The 26385-nt window shown below is 34.0% G+C and overlaps 4 protein-coding genes across 4 annotated transcripts; 2 read left to right on the top strand and 2 right to left on the bottom strand.

The window, feature by feature from the left end:
* Positions 1-2450: 2450 nt before the first annotated feature.
* LOC129802661 (peritrophin-1-like) lies at positions 2451-3210 on the bottom strand. The gene is made up of 2 exons (XM_055848645.1): positions 2941-3210; positions 2451-2871 (listed from the first exon to the last, which is right to left on the bottom strand). The coding sequence occupies exons 1-2, from the start codon at positions 3142-3144 to the stop codon at positions 2806-2808; spliced, it is 270 nt and encodes an 89-aa protein (XP_055704620.1). The 5' UTR covers positions 3145-3210; the 3' UTR covers positions 2451-2805.
* A 502-nt stretch (positions 3211-3712) lies between these two features.
* LOC129802656 (esterase B1-like) lies at positions 3713-6305 on the top strand. Its single transcript, XM_055848639.1, has 4 exons — positions 3713-4024; positions 4082-4913; positions 4975-5147; positions 5207-6305. Exons 1-4 carry the CDS (start codon positions 3875-3877, stop codon positions 5936-5938), a joined length of 1887 nt encoding a protein of 628 aa, XP_055704614.1. The 5' UTR covers positions 3713-3874; the 3' UTR covers positions 5939-6305.
* Positions 6306-8694: 2389 nt separating this feature from the next.
* Positions 8695-24832, bottom strand: LOC129800250 (uncharacterized). Its single transcript, XM_055844519.1, has 3 exons — positions 24807-24832; positions 19595-19991; positions 8695-9305 (listed from the first exon to the last, which is right to left on the bottom strand). Exons 1-3 carry the CDS (start codon positions 24830-24832, stop codon positions 9138-9140), a joined length of 591 nt encoding a protein of 196 aa, XP_055700494.1. The 3' UTR covers positions 8695-9137.
* On the top strand, positions 16985-18353 carry LOC129802657 (esterase B1-like). The gene is made up of 3 exons (XM_055848640.1): positions 16985-17171; positions 17237-18074; positions 18139-18353. The coding sequence occupies exons 1-3, from the start codon at positions 17022-17024 to the stop codon at positions 18351-18353; spliced, it is 1203 nt and encodes a 400-aa protein (XP_055704615.1). The 5' UTR covers positions 16985-17021.
* Positions 24833-26385: the final 1553 nt, after the last annotated feature.

Genomic DNA, 26385 nt, shown 5'->3' with positions numbered 1-26385 from the left:
CCATTTAACTCTCACAATAATTCAGTGCATTAGTTCAGATTTATTTTTACGACCAATTTTACGTGAGAAACCTGATTAAATTCGTGACGATCAGAGGTACAGTACAGAGTACAGTAGACTCTTCCAAATTCGAGCATTTGGGACCGAAATGTCAACCGAATTAGAGAGAAATTCGGGCAGCAAATTGTTTGAAATGCAACAATTTTTTGTTCATCTGCATAATCATATTGAGTTTATATACTCATTGCTATTATAAATCTCATGAAAACCTCTTAATAATGCAAAATCACATCAAAGCTAAGACAAATCATGGCAAATTTGAGCATACAGTAGACTCTTCGATATCCGGCTGACTGGGGGACAAAATGACATTTAGGTTTTTTGAATGATCAACGGTTTTTCTATTTTGTGCAGTGTGAATTTATTTTCTGTCTGACAAAGAAAAAGAGAATTTTCTTCATGGTGTGCTTATGTTTCATTTTTTATCACAATTATGTATTAAAAACTTCGATACAATGTTAATAATACTTTAATTCACTCTGGACAAACTTCATATTTAGTGAAAATAATTTTGAATACATCAACCGCCAGTGTTTGGCAGCTGTCACCCGGATATCGAAGTGCTGGATATCGAAGAGTCTACTGTATTTGCTTCATTTGATAATCATAATTGAACTTGAAAAATGTCAACAAACATTTTTCGAATCTAACTGCCGCCCGAATTATAAAGTAGCCCGATCTTAAAAGAGCCGAATTAGCGAGAGTCTACTGTACATAGTTGCGCTAACATCTATTTTTTATTAATTTACTGCAAAATTTAAAATTAAAATTCACTGATATAGTTAAATGGATCACTAATACACCGATTAGTATACATAAAATTACCAAATAGTATTTTGAGGCTTATATTTTTCAACTAAATATCGAACATGTCTCTTAACATTCCGATCCGGGGTACTCTTCCCTTACAATTTCAAATTTTACGGATTTTTACATTTACATTTATTTTCTTTATTTGCTTTCATTGTACTAAAGAATACTCCGGTAGCATCTACATAATCGGTCAATCAAGGTCTCCATCGGGAGATTACAATTTCGGGATTGGAAATTTACTTCATAGATTTTTTTCAAGACAGCCTACAGGAGTATTTTAATTAAAGTCCTGAAACTGCTGTTTTAGTCTATCAAGAGTATTTTCGTACTAAAAAAAACTTCTACAAGACTATGATACTGTAAGTTTTTTCATCAGAAACGCGGGTTCTCAAAAATAGAGTTTTACACTTGCCGCGTTTGAAGTGATAAGGATCTTTGGTCTCGTGTGTTATGCCCTAGACACACTTACGACGACGTAAGCCGAGAGACGACTTAGTGGAAAATTATGGAAATGTAGTTTAACCATTCGGATATAATTACAGTAGACTCTCTCTCAGTCGGGAATATGGGGCAAAATGTCATCCGATTTAGCGATAGAATTGAGCGTCAAAGCCTTTGTAAATTCCACAAAAAGCGCTCAATTATAAAGAATGACGATAAAATAGGAAGAACTACAGCGAATTTGATCGAATTAGCTTCATAATTAAACGTGAAAATTGTCAACAAAGTTTGTCGCCCGATTGAGAAAGAGCCGATTGAGCGAGAGCCTACTGTACACTAAGTCGTCTCTCGGCTAATCCTCAGGTCTGTCAAGGCCCTTAGGATGGACGTTTATGGAGCTTATTTAACCATGATACGTATGAGCGCTACCAAGAAACTGTTCGTCAAGGAAATACACTTCGATAGATTCCGCTGGGTCGGTCGTCTGGTTCCCAATGATGAGGATGGCCCTGCTTAGAAAGTTATTGGGGACTAACTCTATATTTTGTGAAGACAACGTCGATATTGTCGCAGGACGCCAGTTCATTAGGGGTGCAGAATTGGAAAACAATGGCGCGTACAGGCTCGAAAAGCGACGACTCCTGACCTGACTCCAGCTAAAACCAGCAATTGGTTATATCACTGGTTAAGTAAGTAAATAGTAAAGAATAAAATAGATGAATTTTAAAACTGTTGCTATAATCGTATCCTTTACTTTGAATAAGCAAAATAAATTCTTATCAGACGTTTAAGAAAAATCAATAGATTTTTCACTACAGTAATACATATTCTAAGTAAGATCTTCATTTAGTAAATTGATTGCAGCCGATTGCCCAGTATCTTGGCATAAATTCTCAGTGAAAATGAAAATTGGAAACTAGTGAAATATTATTGGAAAGCACGAACATAAGAAGTTATAAACCATTTTTTTCTGTCCAAAGTAATTTTTCTTTGGGAAATTAACTAAATTGTAAAAATTTAAAATCCGATTAAATGATTTAAAATGGATTGTGCCAAAATTTCATCGCAAATTTTAAGAGTCTAAAACCTTCCGCTTCTCTATAAAAGCCACACTACCAGTAAATCGTCTGTTTGACTTAAGATCGACAATTACGTATATTTTTCCAATAATTTTTTATACAGATTGAAAAATACAAATAATTTAGATTTTTTTCAAGCTTTTAACAATATGAAAGACTGTTATTTAAATTTAGAAAAAAAGGTAAATTTTAGGTACATTTTAGAAAATAATGAATATTGAAATTTTCGTTTAGACAAATTTTGCCCCAGTCTCCTACTCGATAGAACTTGGAAAACAACTGAATTTTCTTGGAAGAGATAAAACATTTAACTTGACGCTTTGTCCAAAACCTCTCCGATTTGGAGCAGTATGGGACGCAACCAAAGGGTGAAAGCGCCATCAGGAAGGTGGTCAGATTTCTTTCCGTTCGTCTATTTTTGTCCGCCTGGAGTGGTGCCTACATTTGAGCAGTTAACATTTTCTTGCCAATCGCAGGTCTGTTTAAGAAATGATTATTATTTCGCTATTATTAGTACTTTTTTCATAAATGTCCAAGTTTTACTTACGTTGGTTTCAGTGTTGAAGTAGAGTCCTTCTTTGCACGAAAGTTCCCATGGAACACCATTAGAGCAAAGATAGAACTTTGAGCAGTCTGATTCGTGAGGAAGGACGACGGCTTCACCATGTTCATCATCAACTGGTGGGCAAGAAACATTGGCAGCAGCAGCCAAGGCGACAATCGCGAACAGGAAAACCAGGCAAGTCTTCATATTGAGAGAATATTTAGGAATTGCACCAAATACTGACTTGAAAATGATCAAGTCTTTACCTTTTATACCCAATATTGCCACGATTGCCATACTCCTTGATAAGCACCTCTTATGGATTTATTATGAATTGGAAGCTTATAAAGATAAAATACGCAATTTACCACGAAATTTGATTAAATTTATAATAATACGATTGTCGATGTACTTAAAGATTGTGCCTTTCGATGACTAACACTTCTTCCTGCTGAATTGAAATAAACACACGCTTGAGGAATTATTATAGGTTTTTTTTATTGAATATAATATCAGTCAATTGCTTGTTCAATTTAATAATGCGTCTGATTTTGCTTAATGCAATAACTGATAAATACGCGTTTCAATAAGATGTGACATTGCGAAAACTTCGATTTATTACTTTTATCTTATTTCAATAAAAAAAAGAATATACTTATTTTAGCACAGAATATCTAAAGAAAAATAGAATTGCGACTACAATTCAAAATCTAAAAAATATTTTTAAAGCAATAAAATAAACTTTATTTGATATTTTTGATAAATCAATATAAAAGTTATTGCAACGCATAAATTTTCAAGATCACTAATGGCTTTGTATCACACCAATATAAATTAAAGAAACAAAAAAAAAATCAATTTAGTGTCTCTTGTCTTTTCTAAGCTAAAACATCCAAAATTTTTATCTCAAATTGAAAGAAATTATTTCTGATTTGAAATGAAATCTGAAGATGGAACAAATGTGATTGTGCAACCTCCTTGTGGTGCTATTAGAGGAATATTGGAGATTTCTGCTTTTGGATACGAATACGCGAATTTTTATGATATTCCATATGCTAAACCACCTCTTGGACCTCTACGCTTTAAGGTGAGAATCAATTGCATTTTATGCTTATTTTGTGATTTGCAATTGTAATTTCCATAGGATCCTGAACCTCTAGAACCGTGGTCGGATTTACTCGATGCAAGTATAAATGCTCCAAATACTCTTGATACTCAAGTTTTAAATGAAGATTGTCTTAAGTTGAATGTCTACACGAAATATGCCCGACTTGAACATAATCCTCAGCCTGTAATGATTTTCATTACTGGAGGATGGTTTCTACGGTGTCCAGCCCATAAGGATGAAGTAGGACCAGAATTCCTTTTACAGAAAGATGTAGTTTTGGTTACATTTAAATACCGATGCGGTGCCTTAGGATTTCTGTCCAGTGATGATCCTGAAATTGGTGTTCCTGGCAATGCTGGGCTCAAAGATCAAGTCATGGCACTGAAATGGGTTCAACAAAATATCAGTGCATTCGGAGGCGATCCTAACAATGTTACAATTTTCGGTTGTAGTGCCGGAGGTTGCAGTGTTCACTATCACATGCTTTCACCTCTATCTAAGGATCTTTTTCACAGTGCTGTGATTATGTCTGGATCGGCATTTTATCCACGTGGACTTATACCTAAACTCAATTGGACAACACGCTTAGCCAGGAAATTGGGATGGCGTGGTCGAGGTGAAGCTTCTGCATTTCAGTTCTTAAGAGGAGTCGATGTAAAAACGATCAAAGCACATGAAGAAAATCTTCTGACTGAACAAGAACAGGATAATGGATTAACTTCAATTTACGGAGCAGTTTTGGAAGCCTACAAATCGAGGATGTGCATGATCCCTGAGCATCCTGAAGAAATGGTGAAACACGCTTGGAGTCATCAGATCCCTCTTATGATTGGAGGAACGCAAAATGAAGGACTTATCTTCTATCGAGGTAAAGAATTTAATACATTATTTAATTAAATTTGAAAGTTTATTTTTATTGAATTTTACAGAGGCATTGGAAAATCCTGAAGTTTGGAGTAAAATCAATACAACACCTGCAACACTTTTACCATACAACTTAACGCAGGACCCGTTTAAGAGGAAACTTTACGGAGACAAAATGAAACAGTTTTACTTTGGAACAGAATATGCAACAGTCGATGATATGGATTCATACATATTCGTAAGAAGTGGCAGATGTTTTGCTGTTCTTGAATGAAAAACGTAAAATTATGTTTTCAGCTAATGGGAGATACAACATATTGGTATCCAATCTACAAGGCTCTGATGAGCCGGCTTAGGTATTCACAGATTGGGGTCACTGCTCCTACTTGGCTCTATAATTTTGCATATGAGTCCCCGGAATTGTATAAACATCGTCTAATTCCTACCAGTGGATTCCCTGGAGTATCTCATGCCGATGATTTACTACTCCTTTTCCCAAATAACGGTGGTTTTGGGATACCACGCAAAGGAACTCCAGAGTATCATATGATGCAACTCATGGTGGAAATTTATACATCCTTTGCCATCAATGGAAATCCCAATAATGAATTACTGACTAAAATCATGGGCGAATGGAAACCAGCAACAAGAACTCGTCCAACAATATGTTGCAACATCGCAAATCCTCCACAAATTATGGATCTACCTGAGAAGGACAGGGTCATTTTCTGGGAAGGTCTTTATGAAGATAGCAAGGGTCAAGCAAATACTTTTAGACGCAGAATATCAGAAAAATATAGTCGAAAGAACTTTACATGGAAAGATATCGAAGATATCATTCAGAAAAATTTTCCAGACCGAGAAATCGATTTTCAGGACTTTCCATCGGTTAAGATAGATAGAGTAGTGATAGATAATTCGAAAAAATTGTCTAGCAATATTGTTGAGTCATTCTTACCAACTCTTATATTAATTATTGTTTTCATAATTTTTGGGTTGATCTATCTACTATCAATTTTTCTAAAATGACAATTTTAAATCTATTGTATTTTCCATGTATATTTTTAATCTATAGGGTAAAATGATATAATTTTGAATTAGTGTTACAAGTTGGACAATTCGCCGGTACAAGTTAGACATGGCTTTTTTCTTGATAAATACAGTACAAAATTTGTTTTTAAGCACAAGGAACCAAATTATAAAACTAAAGCATTAAAAATATACAAATAAAAATGAAGTACTAAATTTATCAAGACAAAAAGCCCTGTCCAAATTGTACCATTGTCCAATTTGTACCACTGTCCAACTTGTACCACTTTACCCTAAATTGTCAAATAAAAATTTACAAATTCTATAGACTATAAAAAAAATAAACATTTAAATTATTAAACGTAAATCATGAAAATTGGTTGAAATTTTCGTAAATGAGCCGAGACAAAATATCTTAGTTATCAGCACTACTTCGTCGCATGTAATACAGGCTTGAGACCTAAGGCTTAGCAATATGGCTTAAGTATGCTAATTTCTTATCAATCACAGTTTTTTGAAAATTTTTTATTCAGGATTGGATTATTAAAGATAAATGACCTAATATTACGGTTATACCTAATATTAGGTTCTCAAAAAGCAATAAAATCTTCCTCGCTATTAAAGACTTTGAGACCTTCGGAAACTGGTCTAAACCTCTAGTCTGAAGACCGCTTAATGGCAACTTTAGGAGATCATCATTTCATTTTAATTACCTTCTATAAACACTAGTAAACCCTTAAGCCAACCTATTCTTTGCACATTATAAAACTCAAATTCGAAAATTTTGGTGATTTTTTTTTGTGAAATTGATACCCGAATTATACGACTAACAGAGGTTGAAATATATTTTGTAGTTCGAATTGACGTATATGGAAAGTTTGACATTGTATCGATTTTGATAATATTTTTCTTCGTTCTTTTTCCTGATTTGAATTCTGTGTGACAAATTCTTTTTTTTAGATTGTTATACTGTTTAGCTGTAAATTGTTTTTCAGATTAAATAAATGTTGTTTAAAAAAAATTTTATGCAAAAAAATCAGTGACCTTTTGTGTTTGATAAGATCTCCCCGCGTTCTCGTTAGATAGTTTTTCTTAGACAATAATAACTAGACTCTTTTTTACCTCTCTAAATTGAAATTGAAATTGAAATAATCATAGATTAATCTGTAAGGAACTAAAAATAAAAATATGAACATTTCGCTCCTTGGAAATTACAAGGGGCCAACTCACTTTTTGGCGATTTTGAAGTTTTAATGCACTCAAACAGAGAAGAATTTAATAAAATTTCATATGATATGAATCATTAAATTTCGTAATTACAAAAGTTTTTCAAAATTTTACTCTTTATGATTGCTTGCGCGGTTTTGTTTGAAGTCAAGGGACACAAAATAGATTTATCGTTCAAATTTTTGTGAAACAAGGGACTAACTCAAGCAAGTTGATCCCGTGTCATTCTAATTTCATGAAAATTTGCGCATCATTTAGAATGACAAAGAGCTAACTCATAAAAAAAACATATTTTGAAAGGTAAAAATTTGTATGTTTCGATGTTTATAATAATGCTCATACAAATAGAAAAGAATTAAATTGTTTTTATTAACATACTTAATTGAGATAATTATTTATATAAAGTTGAATCTTTCATGCTGTCTCCTGAAAAATGGCTCATATTGAGTTGGCCCCTTGTAATTTCCAAGGAGCGATTTGTATATACAGTAGGGGAGACCGGGGCATAAATTATCCAGTGAAAGTTTTCATTGCAATAAAATGTTTGTATCAGGAAAAATATGGAAAGGGGGTTTTTATTTGGAATAAATAGTGTTTTCTTTAATATACCTTATAACCCTTCAAGGACGATAGGGACACCGGTGTCCCAAAAAAAATATTTTTTTTCCTACGGCCGGCATTGTAAAGTTATATTTTGCCTATTTTGCCCTCAGAAGTCAGAAAAAGTGATTTTTTCTGACCCCCAATTTTTGATCGTCTTCTACTTAAAGGATTAAGGTAAACTGTAATATTCCACTGTCTGTGGCTAATTCTACACCGGTCTCTCGTATACCTAGTAGGGAAAACCGGGGCAGAATTAGCCACGTATATAGTATTAGTTAAGTTAGTAGTATCTTTAATTTGTCTTTGAAGGGATATTTAGGACTATTCATTGAAATATTTATCAGCCTCATTCAAACATTTTTGTATAAATTATAGGCAATGAAAAATTTCATTTGGTGGCTAATTCTACCCCGGTCTCTCCTATGGTTGACCGATATTTAAAAATACAGTTGTAAGAAGAATAATGACTAAATCTGACAGCTAATACTTGAAGATACTGCCTAATGGGTTGTTTTACCAACATCGAAATATTTTCTCTGAGATTATTTATGATGTGTACTTAGCACATTTGCTGATAAAAACAAACATTTTTCTTTCAAATTCTATATCTACTATACAGTTGCTATCGATGCTATGACTGTTCTTTCAGCAATTATATATCTGTGTCTTGATTCAAGGCTCCTATAATTTGTGATTGTGATGATCAATTTTAGGCTTCATTACCATTAAAGTTTTATTAAAAATAATGTTTTTTTTTAATAAATGAATAGTTTTATGATTATAGCGTTGATATTATTTTCTTTGACATTGAAAATTATCAAGTGGAAAATTATTTAACTGACATACATACCTGTTTAAATAACCAATATAAATGATGGTCCTTGTCCCTGATACTTTAACAGTTTGTATTGAAAAGACTGCAAATATTTTGTTCTTTGTTTTTTAATATCTGCTTTATTGGCAATCTGACATACAGATCTTCCATCTAATTTCTTTATACTACTCAATAATCTTTTCATTTCTGTTTTACATTTTATAGCTTTTTTTTACCTCTCTTTATTCACATCGTAAAACAAAGATCATATAGATATAGAAAAAGAATTGAAAATTCATTTAAAAATAATCACATTTAGAAAATATTCGATTCAGTTCAACTGTTTTTTATAATCGCACTGTAATTCAGTGCTTTGCGCTAGAGGGCAGTAGATTTGAGATTAGTGGAATTATGAGAATGAAACATGGCTTATGTTTCAAGCATTATACAGAAATCCATTGGAGAAATTTGCTATTGGCTCGTCCGTTGAGATGTTCTTTAAAATACTTTTTTTTTATATTGTATCGAATGTCCTTTTCGAGCATGAAATGATACTTAAATCACAATTTTGTCGTACGCAGGAGGTGGTGATTCTTCCACTTCCTTTGAATTTTCCGGCAAAAGGATGGCAATATGATACGGTGGCGGAGGAGCCGGTGGTGGTGTCACAGCTACAATTGTTGCAGCATTTGCACTTTGTTGTGACAAACTTGCAACATTTTGCTGAAAAATTAAATTAACAAAAATATTTTTATTAAGATAATTTTATGAAATTATTTGCAGATCTGAAAAATATTCATAATACAAGTTAAAAATTATCTTAAAATAATACACTCATGGTGTTTCATTAAGCATTGTTGTCAATAAATTAAATCTTGATATGGGTTCGTTAGAGTCCAAACAGACTCAGGCTGATCCTCGAGAAAATTTGGCCTGTAAAATTTAATAGTAAAGATTTTTCCCAAACTGTCATACTCTGGCGGCTTAAGATAAACAATTAGAAGTCACTTGATATTCTTAATTAATCTCGCTTTTGAAAAAAATTCTTGAGGATGAGTCTGAATCTATTTGGGTCTTCAGGCCTTAATCTTGTTAAATTTAATTTTGCTTTTAAATTGATCAAATTGATACATTTTATAATGTTATTCTATAGGGTAAGATGGAGTAATTCGGAATCATATTTATTTTGGAATTTTGAGATTTTCTCTGTGTTTCAAATGATCAAAGATAAAAATAAAACCACGAAGAAATATAGGGCTTTGCATTCGATAGTAGGGGAAAGTGCCCATGCTTTGCACGGTCCCAAGCTTCATAACAAGGGCCTCTCCACATTTCATTTTTCCATACGTTTTTGCATAGAGGCACTGAAGACTATTGGCAAGTTTTTTTCCTAAAGAGAATTGACTTATCAGTCTGATATATTTCGAAATCGTGTAGTAAAAGCTATTTAAAAATACATATTTCATAATGCTTGCCGAAGTAATACAAGAACTACGAGGAAATTTGTTTAAGTCGCGGTGCAATAGCTGCAAAATTTTTACAAGGAAAAGTGAAAAATCTTCATTTTTTATTAGGCTTGATGGACCCCTGCTTCATATAAATGACTAAATTTTTCTTTCTGAATAAATGTGACTCCTCAATATATTTTAAAAACAAGACACTTTCCTCAAGTTTTTTTTTTTAAATAAGGGTGTGATGGTTCACATTTATTAAAAAAAACATAGAAAAAATTTAGTCATTATAAAGCTTGGGACCGTGCAAAGCATGGGCACTTTCCTCTACTTCTTTATTGTTTTATTACTTTTACCATCTAAAATCTCAGCTAACTGTTAGGAAATCTCAAATTAATCGAATTAGTTAATTATGTTTTAGACATGTCTAATGGAATTAGACATGATTCCAAATTACCCGATCTTATCCCACACAGAGAAAAATGTTTCGTAAAATTATTCCTAAAGGTTTGTGAATTTATACCTAGGGCTCACGAAATATGTTCGTAAATCGTACAAACCCACTAAAAAATACGTAAAAATTTCTATTTTTCACAAACATTGTTGTTAACATGATCACTTGACAAGCATTTTTGGTCTTTTACAAACATTTGTTCGTTAAATGTTTGTAAACACAGAAAAATTTTTGTAAAATTTTCTCATTTTGTCGTAGAGTTTTCTAGACAACAAAAAAGTTAGAATGAATATTTGTAAAATAACAAAAAAAAATGCTCGTTAAGTTATCATACTAACCATAATGTTTATGAACAATTTTTATACGAACTTATTATTCAAGTGGGAATTCACAAACATTTACAAACAATTTTACGAAATATTTTTTTCTGTGTATAATAACGTTATGGATATTTAATCTATGGAGCTTGCATGAATCTTTTTGAACATCCCATTCTAAACTATTGCAATTTATTATTATTATTATTTTTTTTTTTTTCAAAATACAGTTTTGCATCTTTTCCATCATCATAATATAGTATAAAGCTTTTTATTATTGGGATTTTATCCATCAAATGATTCTTCTATGAATTTATGCCCTTGAATAAAAATGTAAAAGGGCGTTTATAATTTTTTCTTGGTATTATTAATGTGATAAATTACTATTAACCCTCTAACAGGTAAGACCCCCTCCAGGCGGTCATTCTATAAATCGAATTTACTGCGATAATATTACTTATTTGAAGTTGAAATATCTACCGTGTCCTCAGTTATAGTCTTACTAACTTATTTTCTGAAGCTGACCTCATTTTGACCTTTCGTTTGCGTACAATCTTCAGTTTTGTGTGACAGGTCAGAGAAAAAACAACAAAATGTCGCTCGCGACATTAACTAACTTATTCTTAACTGTAGTAAGAATCTTATTTCCTGAAAGATATGTTCTTCTAGTTTGTATATTTCAATTTATAAGTGTGAAAAAACTAGAAATAAGAGTTTTAGAAGAAAAAAGGAAGACCGCTTGGCGGTCTTATCGGTTCAAGGGTAAAATTTTCAAAAATTACCGATTTTTTAATTTAATTGTTTTGGTTGTTCTAGTAAAATATGTTATTATTTTGCAATATATTAATCATGGAAAACAATTGAGATTACACGAAGACTGTCTAGATCTAGAATGAGTAAAATGGTCGATTTCTGCAGATTAAGCGAAATAGATAAAGAAGCAGACTTCAACAGTGACGATGAGTTCCCTAATTCGTCTTTTAATGCCCCAGATCGTGAAATAAAACCAAAAGATGAGCAATGTATTTCAAAGGACCTTCAAATTATACAAGAAGGTGACGTTTTCATACCTAGCTTTTTTTTATTTATTCATGCCCATATACACAAGGTACATCGTAGGACTATACATATTTTTTACTAGATTGAAAAAAAAAGTTTTCTGAACATTTAAAAGTATCAATCAAAAAACAAAAATCACAATATGGGAACAAGACGAACAAGGAACAAGCAATAGTGTCATTATTGTAATTTAATTACTAAAATAATACGTTTTTTAAATAAATATAGATCTTTACAATCATTTTCTGACAGGTGTGGCAATATTAGGTGAGATTCTTAACAATCTCACCTACTATAATCCTAACAAAATTTCATGTCGTCCGATCGACCTCAAACTTGGCCAAAATGTGTTTCGCCACTTCCTGATCACGAATATATATGTGGCTATTTTACGTTCCCGGCCGGCCGGCCGCTCTTTGGAGCTTAATAGCTCCTAAACTAAAAAAGATATCGACTTGCGGTTTTCGGCAAAGGTTATATATCGGGTGAAAATTGTAACATGGTGCATTGACCCCCCACCCCCCACCCCTCCTTCCGCCATTTTGAAGACCCCCCTTTTTTTGTTTTCTCAATAGCTCAGCCCCTATGGCATTCAGCGGACTCAAATTTTAGTATGTTATAGCTGGGCCTTAGGGCTTTCCATCAATACCAAACTTAAGGTCCCCCGACCCCCCTGACCCGAGCTATAAGGGTCCAAAAAAAATTTCTTAAAATGGCCATAACTCCGGTTCTAATTGTCAGAATTTAAAAAATGAAGGCTTTTTGGAAAGCTCTCGTGAAATGCCACTTCCCCTTCTAACATCGCAAGTTCATAAAACCACCGCTAGGGGCGCTTTTTTTAAAAAGAAAATTTTTAAATCTTAAAAGTTAAATAACTCAAAAATTCCTTATGCGATCGGGCTGAAATTTTAGTATGTTGTAGCCGTTGATTATACCTATCAAACAAAAAAAACCTTAAGTCGATCCATAACCCCTGACCCGAGCTATAAGGGGTCAAAGTTCGAACATTGACCGGCCTCTATCTCCGGTTCTAATTAACATAGCGACCTAAATTTTACCTTTTTGGTTTCGTCTCGATGAGCACTTTCAGATGGAAGTTCAAAAAGTCACCACAGGTGGCGCTGTGATAGCGTCAAAATTCATCGAAATTCAAAGTCACTTTTCTCAAAAACGGCATTGTGCAAGTTAATGAAATTTTAGTATGTTGTAGTCCAGTCTAGGACGTTTCCAAAATGGTGCGTATGCGCGCTGTGGTTAAAACAGAACCGGAGATATGAGGGGTCAAAGTTCACAAAATTCAAAAAATCATATCTCCGGTTCTATGTGACCGATTTTGATGAATGAGGGCTTAAACGAAAGATCTCACCAAATGCTACAACTTTCTAAAATATTTGAACTTCGTGGGACCAACACCAGGGGCGCCACAGTCGAAAAACCAATTTCAATATCACATAACCTCAATTATCTCGACTGTCGCTAAACCGATTTTGATGATTACTTCGACATAATTGTAGAGGACATTTGTCTCTACATTTCGTCCATACATCATTTTCCGCTCAGACTACGCTATCACTCCGATTTTGCCGTTTAAGTGTGAAAAAATTGATTTTTCCCATAATAACGCTTTGAAATCACTCAGATGCCAATTTGACTGCCTCTACTCCACCAAGACACTTAAAATATGGTTTTAAATGGAAAGTCCCACAAAATACAACAATTCTTTGATATAGTTGAAGTTCAAGAAATGACTACTTGGGGCACTCTGGATGAAAAAAACGAGTTAAGAAACAAAAAACCTCGCTTATCTTGACTTCTGAGTAATCGATGAGATCATGTTCTATAGGAAAATTATAGAGTACATTCTGGTCTACATTTCACCCATATATTACTTTTGTGCCAGTTCATCCAAATCCTTGATATTTTGGTTTAAATACAAAATTTGTATAATTTCACGAATTTGATTCAAGATAACTGAATGGCGTCTCCCAACTTCAGCTCCAAATCGAATTTGCATGCACTCCGAGTTAGCTCACGTTAAGAATCTCACCTACATAAGCCGGTTAGGATTATCTGTCCCTTTTATTGTATTGACACATTTATTGTATTGTACAGCTTGCGACCTATTAGTTTAAGATCAGTCTCATTGAAACACCTTGAGCTTCATTAACGTCTATAATTATAAATTTATCATTTTTTAGATAATCATACAACATTCATCCATAAAAAAAGTTTAAAATGCATTTATTTCACTATTTGTTCACTATTTTCAATAAAAAAATTCAGTCTTTTTATGTCTTAAACGCATATGACCGCCTGGAGGCGGTCTCTACCTTTTCTCACCTTGCGCCCAAACCGAAAGAGATAATGAAGAATGGATGTTTTTTTTGAGTTCAGTGGACCACTAATTACCCTAGACAAAATTATTTAACTACTTTTTATTGCATATTAAAGAAAACACTGTTAGAGGCTTAAGCACTAATAAAAGTTAAATATAAAAAGACTCAAGAAAACGCATCATGTAAATTTAACTGCAATCTGTAAATGAATTTATCTTTTTTTTTGGTATGTTTCCGTCTGCGGTTAGGTCGGGGATGTTTTATGAAAAGATAACTTCTAAATTTTCTGTACAAATTGGACTTCAAAGTTTATTCATTGAACCAGTCTTGAGTGAACTTCCCAAAGTAAAAGACATAATTAAAAGCAATTTTGTAACAAAGTCAAAGAAATGAAAGATAAAAATGCAAAAATTGTGATTGTGCAACCTCCTTGTGGTCCAATAAAAGGAATATCAGAAATTTCTGCTCTTGGTTATGAATACGCGAATTTCTATGATATTCCATATGCTAAGCCACCTCTTGGTCCCCTACGTTTTAGAGTAAGAATGTGTAAGTGTTCTTTATAAGGTGTTCTATTCAAATTTAAATCCATTTTCGTAGGATCCTGAAATCCTAGAAACTTGGACGGATTTATTTGATGCAACTGAAAGTGCTCCTAATACTCCTGAACACCAAATTTACAGTGAAGATTGTCTGAAGCTCAATGTTTATACGAAAAATGCCAATCTTGAACATAGTCTGCAGACTGTTATTATCTTTATATCTGGTGGTAATTTTCTTCGAAATCCACGCCATAAGAATGTGTATGGCCCAGAATTCCTTCTGCAGAAAGATGTCGTTTTAGTGACATTTTCATATCGATGTGGTGCAATGGGATTTTTGTCTAGTGATGATCCAGAAGTTGGAGTTCCTGGAAATGCTGGACTCAAAGATCAAATCATGGTAATGCGGTGGGTTCAGGATAATATTGCCTCTTTTGGTGGTGATCCTCGCGATGTTACACTCTTGGGAAATAGTGCTGGAGCTTGCAGCATCCACTATCACATGATGTCTCCTCTGTCCAAAGATCTCTTTCACAAAGCAATTATGATATCGGGATCGGCATTTTATGTGCGAGGATTTATGCCGAAACTTCACTGGGCAACACGTTTGGCCAGACTGTTAGGATGGCATGGTCGAGACAATGAAGAAGCCTCCGCATTTGAATTTTTGAGAAGTATTGACGTGAAAATAATTAAAGAGAATGAAGAAAAGATCCTCAGTGAAGAGGAAAAACTAAAGGGATTGCCATCCATTTATGGACCAGTCTTGGAAGCCTACAGATCTAGGATGTGCATCATTCGTGAGCATCCTGACAAATTGATTAAACATGCTTGGAGTCATGAGATCCCTCTTATGATTGGAGGAACGCAAAATGAAGGACTTATCTTCCGCAAAGGTAGGGTATAATACGGTAATTTGGAATTAAACATGAATTAGAATTTTGTGATTTTCTCACAGAGGCAAAAGAAAATGAATGCCAGGCATGTTCTTCCTTGTGATCATCTTTTTTCTTCCAGGCTTCGCATCTTGGCTTCGAACACTTCATATTTTTACGATATTCTTTTAATGAATCTGACCTAGTTTTTCAGTAAATGTGTGAGCTATTGGAAAAATGTGAAATGTTTGAAGCCAGAATGTGTACGAAGCCTGAAAGCCTTTCCCTACCCTTTGAACCCTTAGTTTCATATGAATTTCTTTTCTTCAATTTTCAAGATGCCTTAGAAAATCCTGAAGTTTGGACTAACATAAACACAACGCCATCAACACTTTTGCCATACAATTTGACCCGGGACCCAGCTAAAAGAAAACTTTATGGAGACCGAATGAAATTGTTTTATTTCGGAAGGGATGATGCATCGTCTGATGATGCTAATTCTTATGTTGATGTAAGTTCTCAACATGCGATAATATCTTTTAAAATGCTTTATTTAATTAATTTTCTAGCTCATGGGAGATAAAATGTATTGGCATGCGATATACAAGGCCGTAATAGGACGTCTGAAGTACCCAGAGGTTGGGGTCCGTGGCCCAACATGGCTGTACAATTTTGCTTTGGAAAGTCCTGAATTATACAAATATCGTATAACTATTCCTCTTCGTGGTGTCCCTGGAGTGGGTCATGCTGATGATCTCCTATTCCTGTTTTCTAATGACTTTGGCTTTGGCATCCCAAAATTAGGTACCAAGGAATACGTTATGATGGAACTCATGGTGGAAATTTATACATCCTTTGCCATCAATGGAAATCCTAACAATGAATTACTGACCAAAATCATGGGCAAATGGGAACCCGTGACATGTTCCTTTCCGATGATCTGTTGCAACATTGCAAATCCTCCGCAAATGATTGATCTTCCCAAGAAACCGGGAATTATTTTTTGGGAAACGCTCTACCAAGTTAGCAAAAAGCAAACAATCGTACAAAAAAAAGATCCTGAAATCTGGGACTAAAACCTACAATCTCTTGTAACTTTTAAAATATCCCTGAATAAAAAATTAAATCATGAGCAATAAAAGTGTTAAATCTTTTCAAATTGAAAAAGTATAAATAAATATTCCTCTTTAAAACTCACAATAGAAAAATATGCACACAGACTTATTTGGATAGTATATAATGTTGTCAATACTAACTCAATACTAACAATATTTTCTTTTGCGGTTTTGTTGGTGCAATGGCTTTGATAAATTGATAAATAAGTTGGGGATATATTAGCTTGAAAAGCATTTATCGAATTAGTTCTTCATAGGAGTTCTAAAATAAAACACAATTTGCTTTTAAAATGGTAGACAAAAAAGATAAATCAGTGGTTGTTCAACCCCCGTGTGGTCTTATTAAAGGAATATCGGAAATTTCCGTTTTAGGATACGAATACGTGAATTTTTATGATATTCCCTATGCTAAACCTCCTCTTGGACCCCTGCGTTTTAAGGTGATTTTTCCGTGTTTATCAGTTTCGTACAAAGCCTTAAACCGTTTTTCTAAATATCTCTTAAGGATCCTGAGCCCCTTGAACCATGGGCTCATTTATTTGATGCAAGTGAATGTGCTCCAAATACTCTTGATGATCAAGTTTTAAATGAAGATTGCCTCAAATTGAACGTCTACACGAAAAATGCCCGACTTGTACATGATCTTCAGCCTGTAATGATTTTCATTACTGGAGGGTTCTTTTTAAGGAGTCCTAGCCATAAAGATGTCTACGGACCAGAATTTCTTCTGCAGAAAGATGTAGTTTTGGTTACATTTAAATACCGATGTGGTGCCTTAGGCTTTCTGTCCAGTGATGATCCTGAAATTGGTGTTCCTGGCAATGCTGGACTCAAAGATCAAGTCATGGCACTGAAATGGGTTCAGCAAAATATCAGTGCATTCGGAGGCGATCCTAACAATGTTACGGTTTTCGGTTATAGCGCTGGAGCCTGCAGCATCCACTATCACATGATGTCACCTCTATGCAAGAATCTCTTTCACAAAGCAGTAATGATGTCCGGATCGGCATTTTATGTGCGAGGATTTATGCCAAAACTCAACTGGGCTACACGTTTGGCCAGAAAATTAGGATGGCGTGGTCGAGACAATGAAGAGGCTTCGGCATTTCAGTTTTTGAGAGGAATCGATGTAAAAACGTTAAAGGCACATGAAGAGAAACTTCTCACTGAGCAGGAAAAACTAAACGGTCTAAATTCGATTTACGGACCGGTTTTAGAGACCTACAGATCGAGGATGTGCATGATCCCTGATCACCCTGAAGAAATGATGAAATACTCCTGGAGTCAGGGAATACCTCTTATGATTGGAGGAACGCAAAATGAAGGACTTATCTTCTATCGAGGTAAAGGATCTGGTACAAATTTAATAATACTTAATAGTGTAAATTATTTAAAAAAAAATTGTAGATGCATTGGAAAATCCTGAAGTTTGGAATAATATCAACACAACACCTTCAACACTTTTGCCGTATGACCTAACCCAGGACACAACTAAGAGAATACTTTACGGGGACAAAATGAAACTTTTCTACTTCGGCAGACATGATGCAACAGTCGACGATCTGGAGTCATATATATACGTAAGACTTTACTTACAACAAACCTATGGGGAAATTTTTTAAGCTCTTTTTTTCAGCTCAAGGGAGACACATCCTATTGGTATGCAATTTATAAGGCTCTGATGGGTCGGCTCAAGTACTCACATGCTGGGGCAAGAGGTCCTACATGGCTCTATAATTTTGCTTTTGAGTCTCCAGAATGGTCACAATATCGCGTTTCGATTCCAGCCAATGGATTTCCAGGTGTTGCACATGCTGATGATGCTCTTCTTATCCTTTCCAATTATGTTGGTGGGATCCCACGCAAAGGAACTCTGGAGTACCATATGATGCAATTGATGGTGGAAATTTATACATCCTTTGCCATCAATGGAAATCCCAATAATGAACTACTGACCAAAATCATGGGAAAATGGGGACCTGTGACATGTTCCTTTCCGATGATCTGCTGTAACATCGCAAATCCTCCAGAAATGATGGATTTGCCAGAGAAGCAAAGGGTGATTTTTTGGGAGACTCTCTACAGAGCCAGCAGGGAGGAAACAATTCAAAATACGAATATTGAAGTTTGGGTTTGAGACCCCATTGACGAGAAGAAACATTAATTAGAATTTCAGGAATTAATCAACAAAGAGTTTAAATAAATAAAAATTCTTTTTAAAAATGTCTTTTACTTTGGTTACAGTTCTAGGTGCTGAAAAATGTATTAAGAGTAGGGGAATGAATAGGGGAAAGTGTGTGTGCGAAGCTTCAGGCTTCGCACACACACTGACCTCGAACATTCCATATTTTTTCCATATTTCTTTAATGAATCTCGAGCTAGATCATCAGATTCATTAAAGTAATATAGGAATATATTATATAAAGTGTCTGAAACCAGAGTATGTGCGAGTGCGAAGCCTGAAAACTTTCCCGCAATTTGCAGAAGTAAATTAAATGAACACCATTTGTCCTTTGTTGTTTGAATGGCTATCAATATCCATTAAAAACAGAGTGCTCCTTCATCTGTATATACGAAAATACCCTACTCCTCATGCCCTAATATAAACTTGAAGATAAATATCATCTCTCATCAGACGCTTTTTTCTGAGTGTTTTATGTATACAAATTTAAAAGTGGAATGGACTGAGACAAATAATTATGTTTTTGCTGTTTCCTTGAGTCAACAAACGCATTCTCGAGCAAATACTGTGCTGTTGTATGAGAATAGACTAAAAAGCGTCCAGTCAAAAATAAACTCATCGACCTTGACCTTACGACGCGTCCCAAGTCACATAATGGAAAAAAAAACAGTGGTCACTAACCTGATGGACGATTTGTGGTGATTCGGCTGTCGTGTTGACCACAACGTGATCAACGGAAGCCACTGATGGCGTGATCGGTGGGAAGTGCATGTCGCGTGAACGTCGGCAGAGTGAAACTGTGCAGGCGGCAAGGAAGAATGTGGCCGAAAAAGCGCAGAAGATCAACACTTCCAATCCCGAACCCTGATGATCGAAGTAAAACTTGGCACCAGCCACAAAAACCGTAGCTAGTGCCAGAGATGCCCACATGCCACACTTCAGATGAGCCGGAAGCAGTTGAGACTCTGTTGCGGCTCTCGTGTCATTGCCCAGAAGCAGCTGGGGTCCTGTGTTTGACTCCGATTGAGCACCCAATCCCAAAGATCCATGCTCGAGGTCCAGGGAATGAGATGGACCGCTGGAAAAAGAATTTATGTTAGGAAAATTTTATATTGTGCAATTCTCATTTTCATAACGACATTAAGATCATGATTTTTATTTTTTTTCACTCCACAATCCAGAAACATGTTATCTTGTCCTTCAACGACTTCTTGTTTTTTTTATGTGTCTATTAATAAATGATGAGCATTGTATTAATTTTGCATCATTGTATAATTCTCGTTATCTTAGAGATTTTAGTGGTTTTATTACTGAAACCGCTCATACCCTAAAGACAGGGTATGTGTATTGTCATTTACATCAAATGTTGTCGTAATTGCGCTTTTAATAGTTTTAATTGCCGTCCTCAAAAGGGACATATAAAATCACTCGCTTTTTTGGTACTTTAAATTTTGTAAAAAAAAAAACTTTACGATATGTCACTTTACTTTGTCCGGTCGTTAGCAGAGCTAAAGACCAAACGGTTAGAGTTAGTGATTTTGCATCTTCAGGGAATTCCCATAACTCGACCTGTCTTCTCTTCTGAAACAGAAATTCCTAAGATTCTTGAATATTCTTTGGAAAAGGATTTCAAGCTAGCATTTTGATTATATAGGGTAAAAGTTGGAAAGTCGGACTGTACGGAATGTCGGTCAAACCAATTCGGAAGTTCGGTTTTTATAATCTAATAATAATTTAGTAATTATGCAATTTTAAAGTACTTTGAAGATTAAGAGACATAAAAAAAATTATTTATTGCTTTTCCTCAAGTTGAAAAGGAATTTTCGAATTTAAAAAAAAAATATTTGTCCAAGTTTCCAACGTCTATCCTGCGCTAGTGATCTTAGATCTTATTTTCGAAGGCATTTAACGTTTAAAGCTTAGAATGATCTGCGATGTCTTGAAAATAAATTAATCCTCTTCCCAAAACATGTTTATTTCGCAAAAAATCTTAATGATATTATTATTTAATTGTCCGGAAGGGGAATTTCTAAAACGGTATGATAATATCATATGACAAATTTTTCTAATAAATTCGAGAATGGGACGAAGATAAACCCCAGTTAGCACCGAATATCCATTGCAAGCAAATCTATGAAGCTTTTAGTAATTGATATGAGACAGATTTTTGATTTATTCGTCCGAATTTACATCATAACAATTTTTAAATTTGTCATATGACATTGTCATACTGTTACGGAATTTCCTTACAGATATACAGTCAGATATTTCGTTCAATTACTGTTATCCTTCTTACTGTTGCAAATAAGTACAGTGCCCTCTTTATTACTCGGACGATTGGGATACAAAATGACAGATGTCCGCTTCATCTGGATGGATTTTTTGAACTTGTTCAACGTCTTGAAAATATTAGACGAGTTTTTTTATTTTTTCGTGGAATTATGACAAAAATTTTAAAGAAGACTAAAAAGACATAATTAGAGAATTCTATGCTTTGTTAAACAAAAACATCACAGGACAATTCATTTTCATTGCTGAACACACATGATTACATAACCTCAAAATTATTTTAAATGTAACCGTCGAGAACTCGTCTGGATTACGCCGATCCGGATTAAAATACGGGCACTGTGTTTTAAACTGATCTTGTCGAGATTGTATTAATTTAAAAAGCTTAAAGCTCTTAATAATTCCGAATGGCTTACAATCAAATCAATTCGTATATACAGTAGAGCCTCGCTATAGTCCATCTTTGGTTCCAGATTTGACACTTGGGTCGCACTTAGTCCATGTCATTTTTTTAAATTATCAACGACTTTTAGTATTGAAATTACTCGACGGCTTCCACTTTCTTTGCGATTGTGGTACTTATCCTCGCTCTCTTGGTTATAGATCACAATTATCACAACTACTCAATTAAGTTTGCCAAAAATATTAAAATAATTATGACAACTTTGCATGTCGCGTACTAAAAAACATAACCTAACTTCTGATTTTAAGTTAGGTTAAAAACATAACCTAACTTAAAATCAGTGTTTTGAAATCAACGGTCGATAAATTGTGGACTATAGAGCGATGGCCTATAGCGGGGTTCTACTGTAGAACAGGGGGAACGGTGTCTGTGATAGGTAAGCCAGGGGCTAAATTGATTGATTTTCTAACTTGTAAAAGGAATATTGAGCAGACTAATGTAAGTACTTCAGGATCATCCCAGAATTAACAATCTAATTATCCCAAAACTTTTAATAATAATTTATGGCAAAAAACAAACGATCAGTAAAAAATTCTAAATGGGCAGTAAAAAATTAAAAAAGAGCAGTAAAATATCTAATTATGGTCAGTAAAAAACTAAAATCTTTACAAAAATGGGCCTAATTTACATATTTAACATTTAAAATTGTTCCATATAGAGTGAAAAGCCCTTTATTTTCCCTTTGCCAAAATTTGGACGATAATATCACTGTTTCAAATTTTTTTGTTACTGATCAATTTTAACTTTTTACTGCTCGTTTATTCAATGCCATAATTTATTAGCTGGAAAATTTAAATTACTATTTATCAATCGTATTCTTGTATTTTTAGCAAGTTTTGGGATTAATGCAGTTTACATAGATAATAAGCTAAATAAGGTAAATTGAGTTTTTACAATTATGATCAGAAGTTGCATGCACCTGGAATAAAAAATTCTGATTTTAAGTTAGGTTATGTTTTTTAGTACGCGACATGAAATGTTGTCATAATTATTTTAATATTTTTGGCAAACTACATTGAGTAGTTGTGATAATTGTGATCCATAATGAAGAGAGCGAGGAAAAGTACCACAATCGCAAATAAAGTGGAAGACGTCGAATAATTTCAATACTAAAAGTCGTTGATAATTTTAAAAAATGACATGGACTATAGTGCGACCCAAGTGTCTAAATCAATACTAAAAGTCGTTGATAATGGTGTCAAATCTGGAACCAAATATGGACTATAGCGAGGCTCTACTGTAACAGCAATGTCTCGGGATTAAGCACATATCCGAGGCCGAAAAATTGTGAGAATTCACAATAATAGTACAGTGGAGTCTCCTAAATTCGAACGCTCGGGGGGTATTTTTGACATTTCTCACCTCCCAAATTCGAACGATTTTTTCAAAACTAACGAAATTTGTGTGAAATTAAATTGTACTTTGAATCAAATTCCTGTACTTTCTCGCAAGTCTTAGTGGTAACATACTTCCTTTTCATTTTACACGACCATAATGTATGTAAACATTCAGTAAGAAGCACATAAATATGATTTTCATTCACCAAGAATACGAACTTTCTAACATAACCTCACAATTGACGTTTTGAATCCAAACGGCGTTCGAATTTGAGAGATTCAGATTTGAGAGACTCTACTGTAACATTAAAATATTGGTATTTTGAAGATTTTGAAGTAAATGGCCCGCAAATGGTCACAAAACAGCGTCAAAATGCTTCATTTTGATGAAAATTTTTGGCAATAAAGGCCACTAGTCCATATTTCCAATGGACTTCCTTTGATCCGTTTCAGGTTATCCGTTTCAGGTTTATTTTAAGATCAATATAGTTCAAAGTGTTGTAAAATGCATATTTCAGATTCGATTTGGACAAAATTAAATTCATATTCGAAGTAATTTTGATTTAGACTGTTGGTCTCAAGTATTTTGCCATTTGACAATCGAACTTTAAGTACCTATTTGCGCCATTATTTGTGCATTAACCCCATAGTGTAGTTGCATCAAAAAGAACATCAAAGGATCAAAGACACAAAAGAAAAGTCAATGGTTTCATATGAGCTAGTGGATCTGGGCTGATTTTGTACTGGGGGAATCATGCAAATTTTCATAGTCTTTGACCTCAAATAACATTGATATATGAATACACTGTAGTATAATGTATGTATTGTATATGATTTATTTGCAGTACATGCTAATGATTCCGTAAACATTTTACCTCTTATCTACGAATGTTCTCTTTTTATCATGTCTTCACTGCTTAGTGCAATTCTATTTATTTCTCGCACACACAATTTCCATGTTTTCCTCGGTTTTCCATCTTCACATGGCTGTACGTCTACTCGGCCAGGAAAAAAGTGATCGCATTTCAATGTGCAGCACCATTAATTTATCTTATTTTCTCACATTTTCTCAGTATGATGCTCTTGTGTACTGTTTGAAGACATTTGATAAAAGCGCGCGCAACACCGATAAGAAAATCAATTTTAAACTAGGAATAATGGGACAGAGAGGGAGAAAATGATGTACGCAGAAAAAAGTGATTTTTCTCTGTATTTCCAACTGCAAATAAATTCTTTCCTAATCTCTTTCAATTTCCTTGAAATTCCTTCAGTCACTCCCTAAAGCACAACTTCCCGAATTAGCACTTTTTTGCATCTCTCAGCACCTGTCCGAATAAATAATCAATTAATTCTATTCGCACTTTCCCGCAGCACCATCATTTTCAACGTATGGCCAGGGTTTTCATTGTTTTTCGCACAATTTTTTATCCACCTGGTTTACGCGATTTCCCACCAAGTCTTCACAGAATCACATCCAGTAATTTCTTGGTGCAGTTTCACCCAAAATTTTACAATTTAAAGTTAATTTTCACGGGACAAACATGGTTTTTCCGCACTGCTCTGACCAGACCACCAATAAGTGTTTATATGAGATTGAAAAAACTGGGCCGAGTGGAATGAGCTGGGGAAATTGGGAAAACGAAGGAAAATGCGCAGACTCTACGAAATTCTGACCATTTGGCAGCCCCTTGCACCTGGACCCTATTATCTTCACTCAAAACTTAATTTATTACGCGTTTGACGATGGAATCTATGTGTAACTTAGTAGTTATATTTATAATGTACATAGGGGAAAGTGTGTTACCTTCGGACGACCTCAGCTTCGGACATCTTAATTTTTTGGACTGGCTACATTAAAATACAATATCATAATGGGTCAAATTAATTTAAAACACATTAAAAAAAAAGAATTGTTCGAAGCTACAAAGGTATAAAATAAAAAATGACTGATTAAAAAAAATGTAAGAAAATCGAAAAAGATTTAAGGGATTACGTGGGTCAATAAATTCAAAAATCACTATATTTTCCTCAAATATATTTTTCCAACAAAATGAAAAAAAAATTAATTCAAACTCTTAGGCATTAAATGTATAACGTGTATAACATTCCGACAAATTTTCTGAAATTCGCGATAAATGATTTTAAAAATTCAGCCCTTATGGCTCCGGCACACCCTTTAGATCAGGAAAATTTCATAAAGTCGAAATTCGAATCTCTTTCTTTCTCAAAAAATTTGCATAAGTTTGTTTCACTCTTTCGGTCTCAAAATTGGACTGAACTAAATTAAATTTGATGTGATGTCCAAAAGAAGAAGAAGAGTGCGAAAGAATAGGATAGACTTATGCAAACAATTAAACAAACAATTATTATTATGAGAATAATAATTAGAATTATGCAAACAATTACGTTATCTCTGATGGGGTAAACTCGTACTTGGACGAAGAATATTTAAAAAAAAAAATTAAATTTGCAGTTTTGGAAGAATTTCACTTAAAAAAATATTTTATTCGACGTATTATACTTTTTACACTGCGTTTCATTTTGTAAAATAAGTTGTGATAAAGACAATAAAAAATCCTTCATCGTTTAACTTATTTGTTAACAGAAAATATTTCCTTTTTTGACTTCTTATGAATCTGCTTTGCAGTGTTCTGTATTTAAAAAAAAAAGATCTACGTAAATTAGGTCGCAAAGGTAAAACTTTACTGCTCGAACTCAAGAGGGAGAGCAGTTATATAATCCTCTTTTTTTTAATTGTGCTAGAGGCCAAACAGTACGAGATATCGACTTCCGGTCTTTGATGACCCCACCCCCCATAAAATAATATAATCTAGGACAGTCTTTTTTCCTTTTTCTCTCAACTACCTCCTTCCCTTCAAAATAATGTTTTTTGGTTTATTTCGAAAACGGAATATGTTTTTGAGGTAGTCAAGGCGACTATTTCGTCCTTAACATCTGTCTGAAAAACATTTCGATAGCGAATTTTCGAAGTTCAGGGTTAAACTATTTTGGAGAGCCTATTTTTCAACCAATTTACTTAAATTTGGAGTTTTCTGAAAACCGATTGCATCGGACCTTATTGGGAATGCTTCTTTCAAATTTTTCTTTTTATCTTTCCGTAGCTTGTTACACATGCTAAAATATTCTAAAATTAGTTTTTCTAAAGCAATTTATTTCATTTTGGAATGTTTTTTTTAATGTATGTATCAATTTAATTGGTAGTAAACCGGTATTCCCATCACATACATATAAACTAGACGAAAAGATAATACACGAAACATCATTAAAACTTTTGTACTTTTATATGCCTAAGAGCTAGAATTAAATTTTTTCTAATATGCTGAGATATAATGTACCTAAGGAAAATATGCTCATTTTTAGTT

Source organism: Phlebotomus papatasi, chromosome 2 (assembly GCF_024763615.1).
Source record: "Phlebotomus papatasi isolate M1 chromosome 2, Ppap_2.1, whole genome shotgun sequence".
Classification (NCBI taxonomy): domain Eukaryota; kingdom Metazoa; phylum Arthropoda; class Insecta; order Diptera; family Psychodidae; genus Phlebotomus; species Phlebotomus papatasi.
Note: the sequence above shows the minus strand (reverse complement) of the source record. Positions and strands in the feature narration are given on the sequence as shown.